The sequence below is a fragment of the Glycine max genome, chromosome 2 (assembly GCF_000004515.6).
Source record: "Glycine max cultivar Williams 82 chromosome 2, Glycine_max_v4.0, whole genome shotgun sequence".
NCBI lineage: Eukaryota > Viridiplantae > Streptophyta > Magnoliopsida > Fabales > Fabaceae > Glycine > Glycine max.
In genome coordinates, this window is record NC_016089.4 from 28,587,161 (window position 1) to 28,601,279 (window position 14,119).

A 14,119-nucleotide genomic window follows, 5' to 3' on the forward strand; every position below is an offset into this window, starting at 1 on the left:
TATGGTTGAACCATTGAACCTTGAACCAGTAGTGTCTTCACCGGTTCAGCGACCGGTCCAGTTTTAAAAACCTTGTGAAAGAGAGACTAAATGTATAAATATAATTACTATTTTCTTCTTTTGTATGGTTAGAAAGAATTTGATTATTTTTTAAAAAAATATATTTATTTTCATTTTTAAATGCATGAAAAAAAAGGCCTACTGGAGAAGAACCAATGCATATCAAACATGGTATCCCAACATGATATGAAAGTGAGACACTTGATCGTGAAAACTAATTTGCATAACCAAAAATTGTTCGGATTCATGTTACTTCTTAGGAGTTATGTTTGCTTGGGGAAGCTCACGTTGGACTTAGGCCAAGGAAAAATCTATCGAGTGAGTCAATTAGTTACCTTTGATTTAATATATACCACGCTTTCTCAATGGTTATATATGCATATTAAAGCTTGAATGGGACATGTGTTGATATATGTTTTATATATGTATATTTCAGGATTGTGTTAAGCCCTATCGTTTCAACTTTAGGAAATTCTGTAAGGAACAATACACAACTTTTGAATGCCTAAGAAGGTGGTTGAGGTGAAGGATTATTTCCGAGCGAGCGCGCAATATTAATAGAATGAATGTGCGCTTTTATCTGATCAAAGGTGGTTGTGTCTTGGAGCAACTTATTATCAATGTAGAGATGGAAGAGGGTTATGAAATGTTGACAAATAACCGCTATGCACATGCAAGCATATTACTCGATGTTCCAAAGGCTTCAAAAAGAATTTACATACATTGATTGTATGAGAATATAAGTTGCCATCAATTCGTTGGTTATTGTATCGTTTGAATGATATAGACTAAAGAGAGAGGCATCTATATGTATTGTTCAAGAAAACCTTCTGCTTTTAAAAACATATGGATAATGATTATACATTTGTACTCAACATGTGTGCTATTATAATACTGTATCTCTTTCCAGCTAAAATTTGATGTATTGTTTGGAATTAATTAAGCACAATCAACCCACCTGCAGATGGATTCGAGGTGCGAGTTAGAATAATTTAGTTTGTACTCAATACTTTATTGCTGTAATAAATTACGTATTAGATTGGAACTTGTGAATATATAATTTTGTATTAAATACTTTGAAATGATAAAATCTCTCCCTAAAAAAAGTAACTAAAAGTAATAGTAATAAAAAGATTAAATAATCTCTCCCTCAATACAGTGATTAAATCTCTATGGGGAACTTGAGGATATAATTAGTAGTTAGTTAAAATATTGCATGGGATACTCACGAGTCTTTGTCAAAAATTGCAGCGCACTCAATTATCGTCTTCGTGCAGTTCTTTACTTTAATTTGTGTTTCGAGTAAGCTGTCTTAGTGTGATAGTAGTATTTGTAATTACATTGTATTTATATGAGAGGAGAACATAAAGTTTTAACCTTATCTTCTCCAAGTTCAATTGGAATATTCATGGGACGGATGTATGTCCTTAATTAGTTCGAAATTTTGTTAGGATATATTTTTTTTGAATTCCAACCTAATCTAATCAACATATATTTGAAACAAGACCAAGTTAACTTGGTGATACAATATATTAAGCCTACCTTAGTTCTAACAATATACTATCGTTATATGAAAATAAGAACTAACTTGTAGAGAATTTCATTTTAACTCTTTAAAACTCTTCTTTTAATTTTATTATGAAAGTACTTTTAAATTTTTTACGTTTTAAAGGTTCAAAAGTTAAAATGTAAAATATCATGATAAAACACCACATGATACACACACATAACTAAAAATACCATGTGTCTTATGGCACTTCATCATCAAATAAACTTATACGACATCAGAATAACTCAAAACTCCTCAGAACATGCATATATACATCACAACTCTATAAATATAAACTTCCTAGATTTTGAGTCGATCAACGCTATACATAATTATAAAGAGAAAACAAAAATGGAAATCACATCTTCTACGTTTAGCTATGCATGTCCATGAAGTCTATGAGAAGCATGGGTCACCTCCTAGTCATTTGTTCCCCATGTACACCAGATACGCAATCATCACGAACCACACTTGCCTACCTGTTGTCCTCCCTGCTTGACCCTTCCTCTAAGTGGTTATTGTGTAACAATTGCATAATGTTCACTGGAAGGTCCATGTATTTTATCATTAACTTGATGAGTTACTTTTAAAATATAAGGTTTTCCTATTATAGCAGGTTATTTAAAAGAATTCTTTGTTCTTCCATCAAATATTTTTCTTTGTCCTGGATACTCGTGTTCAAATATCCATGGATTAAATGTTTGTTTACTGCCTTCATATAATTCAGAAAACATTAGTTTTCTCAAAACTTGATCATATCTCCCATCAAAAGGTGTTATTCAATAATGTCTTTCTAGCATACATGCTGTTAACACGAGCGAGCATTCAAATATTTGTCCTACATTCATTCGTGAAGGTATCCCTAGTGGATTGAAGACCATATCAATGGGTCTTCCATCTTGCAAATAAGGCATATCCTATCTAGGAAAAATTTTGAAATGATACCTTTATTTCCATGTCTACCGGCTACTTTATCTCCTACTTTAATTTCACGTTTTTGTAATATATATATATATATATGAATGGTTTCTAGATTATAACTATAATTCCCTTTTTTTGGATCCATCTCACATCAATAACTCTACCTCTACTATCTGTAGGTAGTTTTATACAAGTTTCCTTTGAAGTGGATACCTGAATTCCAAGTATAGCTCATAATAATCAATCTTCAGGGGAATACAAAGATTCTTTTTCTATTCGAGGTGTTAATTTACCCACTAAAATATTGCCTATTTTTAGCCATAACCATAAGCTTACCAAAAATAAACGTACTAAAAAATATACAACTTATCAATTAAAGCATAATCAATCAGCATCATATATATAGAACACAATATTTGAATATCATACATACTGCATAAATTTTAAGGTTCAGATAATAGAGCATCATATAAAATCAACAGTTCATCAACCTATCACATAGAAGTTCGATTATCATACATCACTGTCATCATTATCAATCATCATCACCATGATTCAACCATCAAACATTATCATCATCACTATTCCACCAATCATCTACATTAAAGACAAACTCAACTCTATAGAGATTTCACCTTTTGGGCGATTAATCCAAGCACATTCCTTAACATAGTCGAACTCTATGATCTGACCAATCGGGGAGACTTAAATTAACCATCCAGAGGAAGTGTGATTTTATCAAAAATAGATGAGCATGGATAGTGACTCGGTAAGGTATGCATTAACCTTAGCCTTTTCAAAGATTTTTCCACCCATCTATTGTATAGGTCCATTTGGCATTACCCACTACGACAACCTCCAATGCTAAGACGAAGGTCTTCCTAACACTCTCAACTTATGTGTCTACTCAGAAACAACAACTAAACTTAGATTTCTTGAGGTTTGAGGTACGACACATCCATACCCACCATCTCACTCATGGTTTGTCTTAAATATTCTAGTTTCACCATCAATAATAATATATCCCATAGACACTAAAAGGATCACAAATCATTCTGGGAACTAGTTCTCAACATTCCAACATGTCATTCAAAGTTAAAACGTAGTGGTTGTACTCAAGAAGACACCCCACTAGGAGAGACCCCCCCCCCCCCCCCCCCCCGAGTCGCTTTAGTGAGGCGGAGTTCTAGCATGGAAGTCACCCTCCCAAGTATATCATTTTCCAACAACACAAAATCTTCCCAAAGAATTTAATCAACTTTTTTCACACATATGGATGGATCTCGAAATAAGATTATCATTCACAACAATCATATGTCATATTTCATTATCAACACATTCATCTCATCAAACAATATTCATATAGATTCAATTCCTCATTCATATCTCACTAATCATGAACTCTTACCTAGTTCATTAACACCTTGAGACTTTTCACAATCTAAGTTCCTATACTCAAACACCATCACCATATGAATGTAAATTATAGGAAAATAACAAGAATCTAACTCAATTACACAATTAAGAGTATATCATACCACAATAAGCAAGACATATACATATATAATCACTTCTGCAATTAATATTTATCAATCTTCATGTCCATACATTAATTTAAGTTTCCATACTCAAACACCATCACCATATGAATGTAGATTATAGGAAAATAACAAGAATCTAACTCAATTACACAATTAAGAGTATATCATACCCAACAAGCAAGACATATACATATATCATCACTTCAGCAATTAATATTTATCAATCTTCATGCTCGTACATTAATTTACTCAAACATAATATAAATCATCTTATATTAGTTCATAAAACAAGTTAATTACATGATAATAATGATAAGTCGACTTCATTCATTCTATTAGAGATCATACAATAGGAAGGAATATGATAGAGATTCATTTAGAAACCATATTATTTAAGTTACAATTGGTTCTGACACTTAAGCGTGGATTCTAAAGCTCAATTTCTTATTCTATGGTTTTGGCACCTAAGCCAGGGTAAAAATGCACTTAAACCTGGTCACGCTTAAGCCTATTTTATTTACACTTAAGTCTTGCCACGCTTAAGCCTAGTTTTACTTACCCTTAAACCTGGCCATGTTTAAGCCTAGTTTCATGTACGCTTAAGTTTGAAATCCAACAATCACATTTCTTTCTAGACATTTTAACTGAAGCGAAAATCACTCTTATTTTAAGTGTAAACTTCTCTAGTCGAATTTCTTGACTAAGACCTTAAATGGCTTCTAAATCAAACCCAATTCAAATTACACATCATATACCATACATACATATTACTTCACACCCAAAAACAACATTTCAAGCATCAACCACTCAAATAAAGCATTCAATCAAAGTAAAGCTTCATTTACCTCTACAAACCAAGGATCTAACTTTAAGAAGAAGGAGAGTCCAACATGGAAGCTTGTTCCCACTTACAAGCAGCTCTAAACCATCCACACCCCCCAAAAACCAATAGAAAACACATCAAAATCTTGAAAATGAACACTTTTATGAAGCTTCTAAAAGTGCTCGTGGAAGAAAACGAAAATGGAGGATGAGAAGGAAAAAAGGAGGATCTCTTACCACTGAAATCAGGTCAAAACCCAAATGAAACACAACTAAAGGTCCCTTGAGCAAGGAGAATCAAAACCAAGCTGAAGGGTTTTCCTTGGAGAGGAAGAAGAGAGCAAAATAAGAGTGTCTAGAGCTTGATTCATATTTACAAGGATTTGTAAGGGATTTATGACTCTCACTTCCTTTTCTTCACACCCATATTTCACTAAATTCACCTACCCTTTTCTCATGACTCAAGGTCCATCCACTTAAGTCTAAACACTCTAAAACTTACTATTCACACCTAAAACAAGGTTTTCACATACACATATAGATATTAACAACACCAAGGTCAATAACGCTGCCAATACTTCAAAACAATCCTTTCACAAACATGCATAAAAAGGGCATATATTCTTTTCTTATATCATAATTCATACGCTTAAACAGCCCTTTAATATCAATCGTTGTATAAAAAGTTTAAAATTAAGGGGAAAATTTAGTCAAATTATACCCTCCAAAGGAAACTTTCCACTAAACCAATCACACTATGATACATAATTCACTACTGTATAATGTACATGACCCAAAAATCACAGTTCTAACAAAATAATTGTGTATGATCAAAAGCATGGTAAGAATGAATCTCTGGCCAAGAGGTAGATCTTCAAAAGCAAGATATGACCTAAGTATAATCAGAAAATACAAAACTGAACAGAGAATGAGACACAAATAATGTCTTCACTATTCAAAAGCACACACACAAGAAGCAACAAGATCAAGAAAAAGACCTACAAGTGTTCAAAAGCATAAGCTTGCAGAGATAATCGAGTCTTTATGAGAACAAAGCAATTATAAACAAAGAAGATTGTTGCGTAAGTACTACGGTCACCAAAGGCAACCACGAGAAATAGTTTCTAGAAGATCAGTCCTCAAAAGCAGCACTTACAGCTAGAACTAAAAGATATCATGAAGAAACAACTAACAACAACAAGCACACCAACTGTCACAATTTTAAAATATATTGTTTAAAGAAATGATTTTTTATTTTATTGATTTTTTAAGATAATTTTAAAATAAACAAATTTTTAAAAAATAAGTCATAAAATTTATATATATATATATATATATATATATATATAAAGAAAAGAAACTATTCTAGAACTTTATGATAAATTAAAAACTATACATACAAAAAATATGTTGAACTGATTTTGATCCATAAAATATCAATTAGATAATCCATTAGATTTAAAAATTAAATGGATGGGTTGTCATTTATCCATTTAATTATGCTTAAGGATGGCAATGGGCACCGACAGGTAAATGACAAAAAAAAGTAATGTAGGTAGCATTACGTTAATGTGTGCTCAATGGTTACTTAAATGATATCTACAGTAAGTAGGCCAGTTAAAAATAAGGTTTAACCCTATTATTTTTAGATCATAAGTATTTTTCAGTGGAAGCAATCTTACTTTAATAGAATAAGACTACAATAAATAAAAAAAACTTACCCTCCAAATATTTAATATAATTATATAGTTAACTTATACTTAACTTGAATTCAAGACGAGTAGTTAAATTGAAATAATCTCGTATCAATTGATGCTCGCACTCCATAATTTAAGTTTAGTGCTTTATTGCTCGGCGTCTTATGCTTTTGGAGAAGGGATAAAAATGAAGCTACTGTTTTCGCTAGGTGATTATCATTATGTTTAGTCCTACCAATAGAACAGACTACTTCTACAAGAATTTTATGTCTCCACAATTGCAAGGTCAAGAAACACATGCACATTACGGGATGAAATGATGTAAATCTGAATCCAATTATAATATATTTTTGGCATCCACTGATAAAAAAACCATCAACCAGAGTCGAGCAAATATAACACTTTCAATCACATTGATGATGTCCACTCAATCCCCATTACAGCTTCCATTATGAAGCAGCTTTGGTTCTCTGAAACTTTAAAGCAAAAAGGTGTTTGGGGAAGGCGGAATTATGATCTCACATAAGATACCAGCACTCGCAATCTTTCTCTACACCAAAGGAAAAAGCAGACAAATTGGGTAACAATCAACTAATAAAACTATAGGCTAGAATAAAAATTGCTTAAGGAAGCTTATTGTTTACTGAATTACAAAGTACTCTAACCTCCATTACCACATGAAGATAGAGACTGAATTCGTCAACAGCCACCTTATACTTATCATTTCATTTAGAAAATTGAAAACCTTAAGGTATTACTTGCCGCAAACAAGTTGTACTCCTCAATGACAGTAGCCTCTTTTTTATTGCAATCATGATCTTTGTCAACTTGATCTACTGAACTCTTTGAACTAAAATCTCCAACATTGTCGCCATTTGAAGATGCAGTTACCGATTTATGACCAGTTGAAAGGTCTACAGGGCCACCAAAATGAAACAGGGAAAAACCACTGCCTTGGGACTTTGCAGAATTACCACATTCAACTTCCCCATGCAATGCTTCTTTTTGCAAATTAGCTCCGGTTAGAGAAACCTTTTCTACTGCAAATCTACTAAAATGCTCTTGCACCATGGATGTTGGCTTAGACATTAGAGTCGGTTCTTCTGCATTTAAGCCTTTAGCTCTGGCAACTGGCTGATAAACTGGAACGGCAACAGGGTTAAATAGGGGTGCTGGTTGCTGTAAGCCACCATACTGCAAGCAGAAGCACGGATCCTCATTTAAGCTATATCCAAACAGGCCAGCATATAAGTAGGGGTTTGGGTGTGGGAAAGGCATCAACCCATTTGTGGGAGCAGCTGGCCATGAAACTGGATTTTGATGGTAATATCCCATTGCTGAAGGAGGCTGGAACACTGGAAATTGAACATTTTGCTTTGGCACTGGAGGAAGCATGCTTTGAGGTTGAGAACACTTATTAATGGAGGAAAACCCATTATCAAAATTATGGGTAATTTTCACCACAGGATTCCCCGATACATCACCTCTTGTTACACCCAAGGATGGACCAAATGGTGACCTGCTAGTCAAACCCTCATCATTTGCATTATTGATTTTCTTCATCCCAGCTTCACGAGAAACAGATAAGCCATTGTCAATGCAGGTTGAACTATCTCTTACTTCAGATTGTTGGCTAGCATCTTCTGAATCTGATGTCGAGGATTCTGTATTTTCACGGTTTGAAGATGTTGTATTATTATCACCCTCACTTAGGCATGATGAGCAGTTATCAGAACTAGAAGTGCTACCTTGATTGGGATCAGAAGAATTATTCAAGGCAGAGCTGCCCATCAGACACATTCCAGCCTCAGACACAATTTCTGTGGAGCTGCAAGATGCTCCAGTTTCTGCATCAAGATTATTCTGACAGCCTTCAACCATTCTGCTTCTTTTCAAATTACTATCCTCGTCATCAATTTCACCTGAACTGCCAAATTCATCAACAGAAGACCTTACTGTATCAAACTGAAACCCTTGACTTGTGGACCCCAATGTAACATCAGAGTCTGAATTACTACGAGCATACTTCTTGTGTGACTTCATAGGCTCCCAAACTTTCTTTGGTTGAGGCAAATCCCTGCTGGAATAGTTCCCTGGGATGACTCTGCCTTTGGTTCTTCCATTACTCTCATGCATGAAGTCTACATGATTATACTTGCTACCACCATAAAATTGCTTAGATGTATCAACTGTGGATTCAGACTTACTAGCAGGTTTTGTCTCCCAACTAACTCTATTCGTTCTATTATTCAGGCTACAACTGCATGAATGGAAATTGTATCTGTCGTTTATCCAGCTGTTAGAACTATAAAGCCTCTCACTGCACTTATGACTAATGTTTCGACCATTGGATTTTGCAACATTTATTCTAGATTGCCTGTTCAATCCATTGATTCCCCTGGAAGGCATCCCAAAATTATCTTCATGGTGTATTGGCTCTGATCTTCCAACAGCCACACCATTTTCTGAAGCAACTGCATTATGGCTTCTGTCAGACCACTTTGTGGGCGCATCCAGTTGAAATTCTTTCCTGAATCTAAGTCTTTGACAATAAAATTTTGATTGCTCAACTGTAGAAGTACTATTCCTGTCTTGAGCATTTGCAATGTCTCCATCCCAGTCATCATAAGTGTGATGTTGCGCTTTTGCAACGTCTCCCTCACAGTCATCGTAAGAGCAGTCTTGTGTTCTCAAAGTACTACCCTCTCTAGTGAAGTCTTCATCTTGTATTTTAGGATAATCACCCTCTATTACAATGACTGAACTCCTGCTTCTAATAGAATTATTTTGTTCTACATCAGAAGCAGGAGACAATTCATCCTTTGAGATTTCAGTAGATCCAGGAACATCCATTGATTCGGAACACTTTCTTTCTGTATCTTTCTCCTTTCCTTTTAGTCTTTCCTTTCTCCTAAGTTTTTTCTCCCTTTCTTTTGCCCGTTTCCTCTCCTTCCGTTCTTCTTCTTCACGTTTTTCCTTTTCTTCTTCTTCTAGAAGTTTCATCTGTAAAAATATCATGTTTGGGATTTTAGAAGTAAAATCTAAAAATAAACGTGAGTTCAGCTTTGTTCATTTTATTCCCAGAGTCTGTTCCCAATAAAAGCATAATAATTAAGACCTGCTTTTCTAATGTAATGATTTCTTTGCATGCTACATGAACTCGTTCTTCCAGCAGTTTCAGTGCAAGACAAACAAATATGCTGTGCGCATTTTGGCGTGCTGTTCCTTCTCTGAAAGCCTTCTCGACCTGAAAGGTTAAGACATGGTTAGCAGTTAAATAAGACAAACAGAGACGCATACACGTGTGACAACCAAGGCCAATGCAAATTGCATAATAATCCAAACAACCATAGAATCTACTTGTTTCAGGTAGAATGCTAAATTTCAAGTGGACATCACAGATTTTGAACCCAAGATCCCACAAATATTGATTAACCGTAGCACATATATTTCAATGTCATTAATTAACCCAATCATTTATCTCAAATCAAATGGCAAATTCATTTTCTATATTTAGACTTGGGATGCAACCAAATTATGTCAAAATGAAATTTATGCAGGTTGACTGAAGTTGCTTCATCTGTATCCCAATCCAAACACGATTCCATGTTAGCATTAGTGAAACAATACCAATTCAATGTACATGTCTTCTTAACACCAGAGCTAAATCAATGGGACTACCGGATTCCCTATTTCATAGCTCTTCACTTGTTTCGGGAGTCATAGAAGAAAATCTCAGGAACATTGAACTTAAGGAAAACTCAAATTTTCCATCATTATATATGTTTATTAAGCCAAAATGCCTGACCATAGAATAAGGTGAAAAGAAAACATAGTATAGTATGTGGAATGCAATCAACTTTTTCCACATTATGAAGGCAAAATAATAAGAGTTCAATAGTAACTTAAACACACGTAATACCATTCTAAAGTCAAACTGATCATTTATACCTTACCAATATAACATTTCATTCATTTGTTATATTATTTCCATTTCCCCCCTCACTGCACCAAGCATACTATTATCCTTAAATAATTATTGATGAAAAATATCAAAATTCAAAAGACAAGATAAATATATCCCTGGAAGGAGAAATCAAGAAAGACAACTAAGCAATAACAATAAAGCAAAGCATGCCTGTTCTTTAAATATAACAGTAGCAGCATCTAGAAGAAATTCTCGAGCAAGTTCAGGACTCTTTGCATGCTTTTGAGGACGGGAGCATTCTCCATCAATCTCATTTCCATCTTCATCCATCAAACCATCATCCTATAAGAATATATTGCATAATTAACAAATGAAACTTAGACAAAATTCCTCATAAATGATTTTAAAATGAGTTTCCCTAGTGAAACTTGAATTACCTCTTCTTCTTCTGCCTCTTCCGCATTCTCAAAGAATCTTCTGATACTTTCCCCTTTTGTTATTGTAACATAACCATCCCCTACAATTAGCCTGCAATGTACACACCGTTGACCCTTTAATGCATGAGCTTTAACAGAAAGTTCAGTACAGCGTCCATCTAGCTTCCAAGCTCGGAGGGTGATGAAGCATGCACTCAAACCACCAAGATCTAGGCCACTGACTTGTACACATCCATTCATTCCAACATTTTCAAATTCCAAAATGTCAGATTTTCCTTCAGTTGTTCCCACAGCCCACTCAAAGTGATGATACAATCCAACAGTATCCGCAAATGTTAGGCGCCAATCAGCTTGAATTGAGTCATTGGATACCTGACAAGAGCAAATGTATTGAGTTTGGTCCTCACAGGTAGCTTGAAAGCTACCATTTTCATAAGAATGTCGGTATAACTCACTCATTGAAATCCCAATAATAACAGAATTCACAGCATAGAAATATGGAAGGCACACCTCATACTGAAAGGCAGTATCGGCAACACAAAACCAGCTGGTGCAACGAGGTTCTCTTCTCATGCGCTTCAGTTCTTTTAGTTCCTTGAATTCTCGAATAACATTTCTTCTACAATCTCTACAAAATCTCTTGCTATCAAACCTGATAGATAGAGGGTAACCTTTTAGTAAAATCTAAAACATAATTTGCTGAACACACAGCCTTGAAGCATGGCAGAATATCTAGTTTCATATGGGGCAAAATAAACTCATTCCAAAATTTAAGTGAGCATTGCTAATATGTATTTTAATTAGCATGAGAACAAAGTGAGACAAAAGAATTCACTCAACAATCAAAGGAATTTATTTTTCTAAGCCTACTAGCAAGAAGACTTTCGTGTCAAGAGGAGGTGCCAAGTTCTCTAAGTATTAATACTCTGATTAAATTATACTATAGGTGGAGGTCGAAGAATGGTTTAATAGGAACAAAAATATGCACTATCCCGCTCATTCTTGTGCAGAAAATCAACTTATTTATGAGGAATAACAACAGGAAGGTGTGGATTCTAAACTGATCAGTCATACAAACTCTAATATTATGTTGAAAATTTAGATAGAGTAAATAAGAATTTGGGAAGAGAAAAGATAGACGGAGAAAGAGAGACAATGTTGAAAGGCTGTAAGATGACACACTGAAAAATGCCCCGGCCCATACCAATTTATGCAAAAATACTAGATGAAAATTATGAGCATATTTTGTCATTCAAGCTCCAATCAATTCTACAAAATCAATCCCCAATTAATCCCCCTTGATTTTAAGGTCAAGGTTTCCCTACTTAATTCACTAGAGTTTACTTAATAGTTTTCTTTACTTGAAACAGTCTTTAACAAAGTCACATTTCTTATCCAATTACTCATTTATACAGTCCAGAAAACCTGTAGTATCTAATTCACCATATCTTCCATTATATCATGAATAAATGATTTCCTCTAAACAATCTAAATCATTCTGCATTGCCAGGTCTTGTGTCAAACTCATAAATCTAGCTTGCACTATAACCATTGTAATGGTTTCATTTTGCTATTATCTAAACTATCCTAATCAAGATTCAGGACAAAACCTTCAAAAGCAGACAGGCTCTGGAGGGAAATGAAATACTGATCCAGCCACTGGCTACCCCCTTGATTGGTGAGCTCGAGGACCAAATGAAAGTAGACAGAATACATGCATACTCAGCAGAGAAGAACTGAAGACCTTGCATCACTGACCAACATATAAGAAGCAACTCTACTCATACAGTCTGCCCTTGACAATATTCTAAGGGTTCTCTTAAAACTTAAAAAGTCCATGAAATCATAAAAATATGTTCCATTTATCTGCCTGATTATGTAACTGACAAGCTTTTCCATTAATGGAGCACCATATACTCTTCATTTACTGCATTCAATCTATGCTGCTAATCCAATTTGAACTCCATGTCTAGGATAGAGTTCCACCATTCAACTTTTTAACATACAGCCAACAACTCAATTGTCCTATAATCTGGCAGAATGCTAATCCATTACAAATCACTTACATGCCAATGGTAAGAATATCAAAAAGAAAAAAAATCTTTTTTCCCCTCTTTTCTTCCCCTAATTTTGAGGGGAACAAAATATTTGATGCTGGTGAAGATGCCATATTCAGGATATTTAACCCCTTCTGATGCATGTCTCAGATCTCATCCCTTGTATATCACTTTCAACTGTATTACTGCTTCTAGTACAAGAATTTATATTATTAATCCACTGGTAACAAGTTATCTCTTATCTAAGTCTAACACAGTCTGAGGAGTGTAGATAAACACCTGTACATGAGTCTCTCAATAAAATCTTCTTCCTTCATCCTTAGAAGAGATTGCCTTGTCTCGTCTCCCAGTGCTGACCAAAAATCCACCAGCGTATCACATGAAAGTCTGGCAGTGTGCAAGGCACAGGTTTCCCTTGTCCCATGCCCTCTACCATAACTCACAATTCCTTGGCTTATCCAACCACGGCCTCCCCCACCACAGGCATCAGGATAAAGCAATTCTCTTTCCCGCTCCCTTGCACGTGCTCCATCAAATACCTAATACGAGGAAAGAAGTTAAGCTACCAAACAGGGAAAAGGACTGCATGAGAACCAATACAAATGAACTGCACGCATTAGAATATTACTCAATACAGAGACTTTGAATACAAGTAACATCACTTTTATTCTATATACCTCCACCTAGCACAATGATGTGAATAATAAACAATCAAACCGAATTTTCATTCGTCAAACACAAACACCCGAATCAAAAAACAAAACAATTGCATCTAACAGTGATATATCCTAACCCCCCCCCAAAAAAAAAAAATCAATAACCGAATTGCTTCAAGATCCAATCCAAGTCACAACCAATACAAAGTGATCCAGCGCCATCTGAATTAACAAAACAAACAAACAAAAATCCCGGAACCAATTAAAAAGGAATTTCAGAATATAAAGTAAAATTAGATCGAGCGAGTACCTTGTGGAGCTGATTGTATCCAACATCGTCGCGATTCTTCGACCAGAATCCATTACTACTACCGAATTGGTGATTCCCGTGCGGTAACGCAGGCATTTTTCGCGTTCAGAGTCTGCTAGATTCACCCACCACCACCAACAA

At 34.9% G+C, this 14,119-nt stretch overlaps 1 protein-coding gene across 1 annotated transcript; it reads right to left on the reverse strand.

The window, feature by feature from the left end:
- Positions 1–6,984: 6,984 nt before the first annotated feature.
- LOC100776477 (uncharacterized protein DDB_G0283697) lies at positions 6,985–13,570 on the reverse strand. The gene is made up of 6 exons (XM_014767832.3): positions 13,292–13,570; positions 11,466–11,607; positions 10,956–11,327; positions 10,729–10,860; positions 9,709–9,837; positions 6,985–9,593 (listed from the first exon to the last, which is right to left on the reverse strand). The coding sequence occupies exons 1-6, from the start codon at positions 13,327–13,329 to the stop codon at positions 7,320–7,322; spliced, it is 3,087 nt and encodes a 1,028-aa protein (XP_014623318.1). The 5' UTR covers positions 13,330–13,570; the 3' UTR covers positions 6,985–7,319.
- Positions 13,571–14,119: the final 549 nt, after the last annotated feature.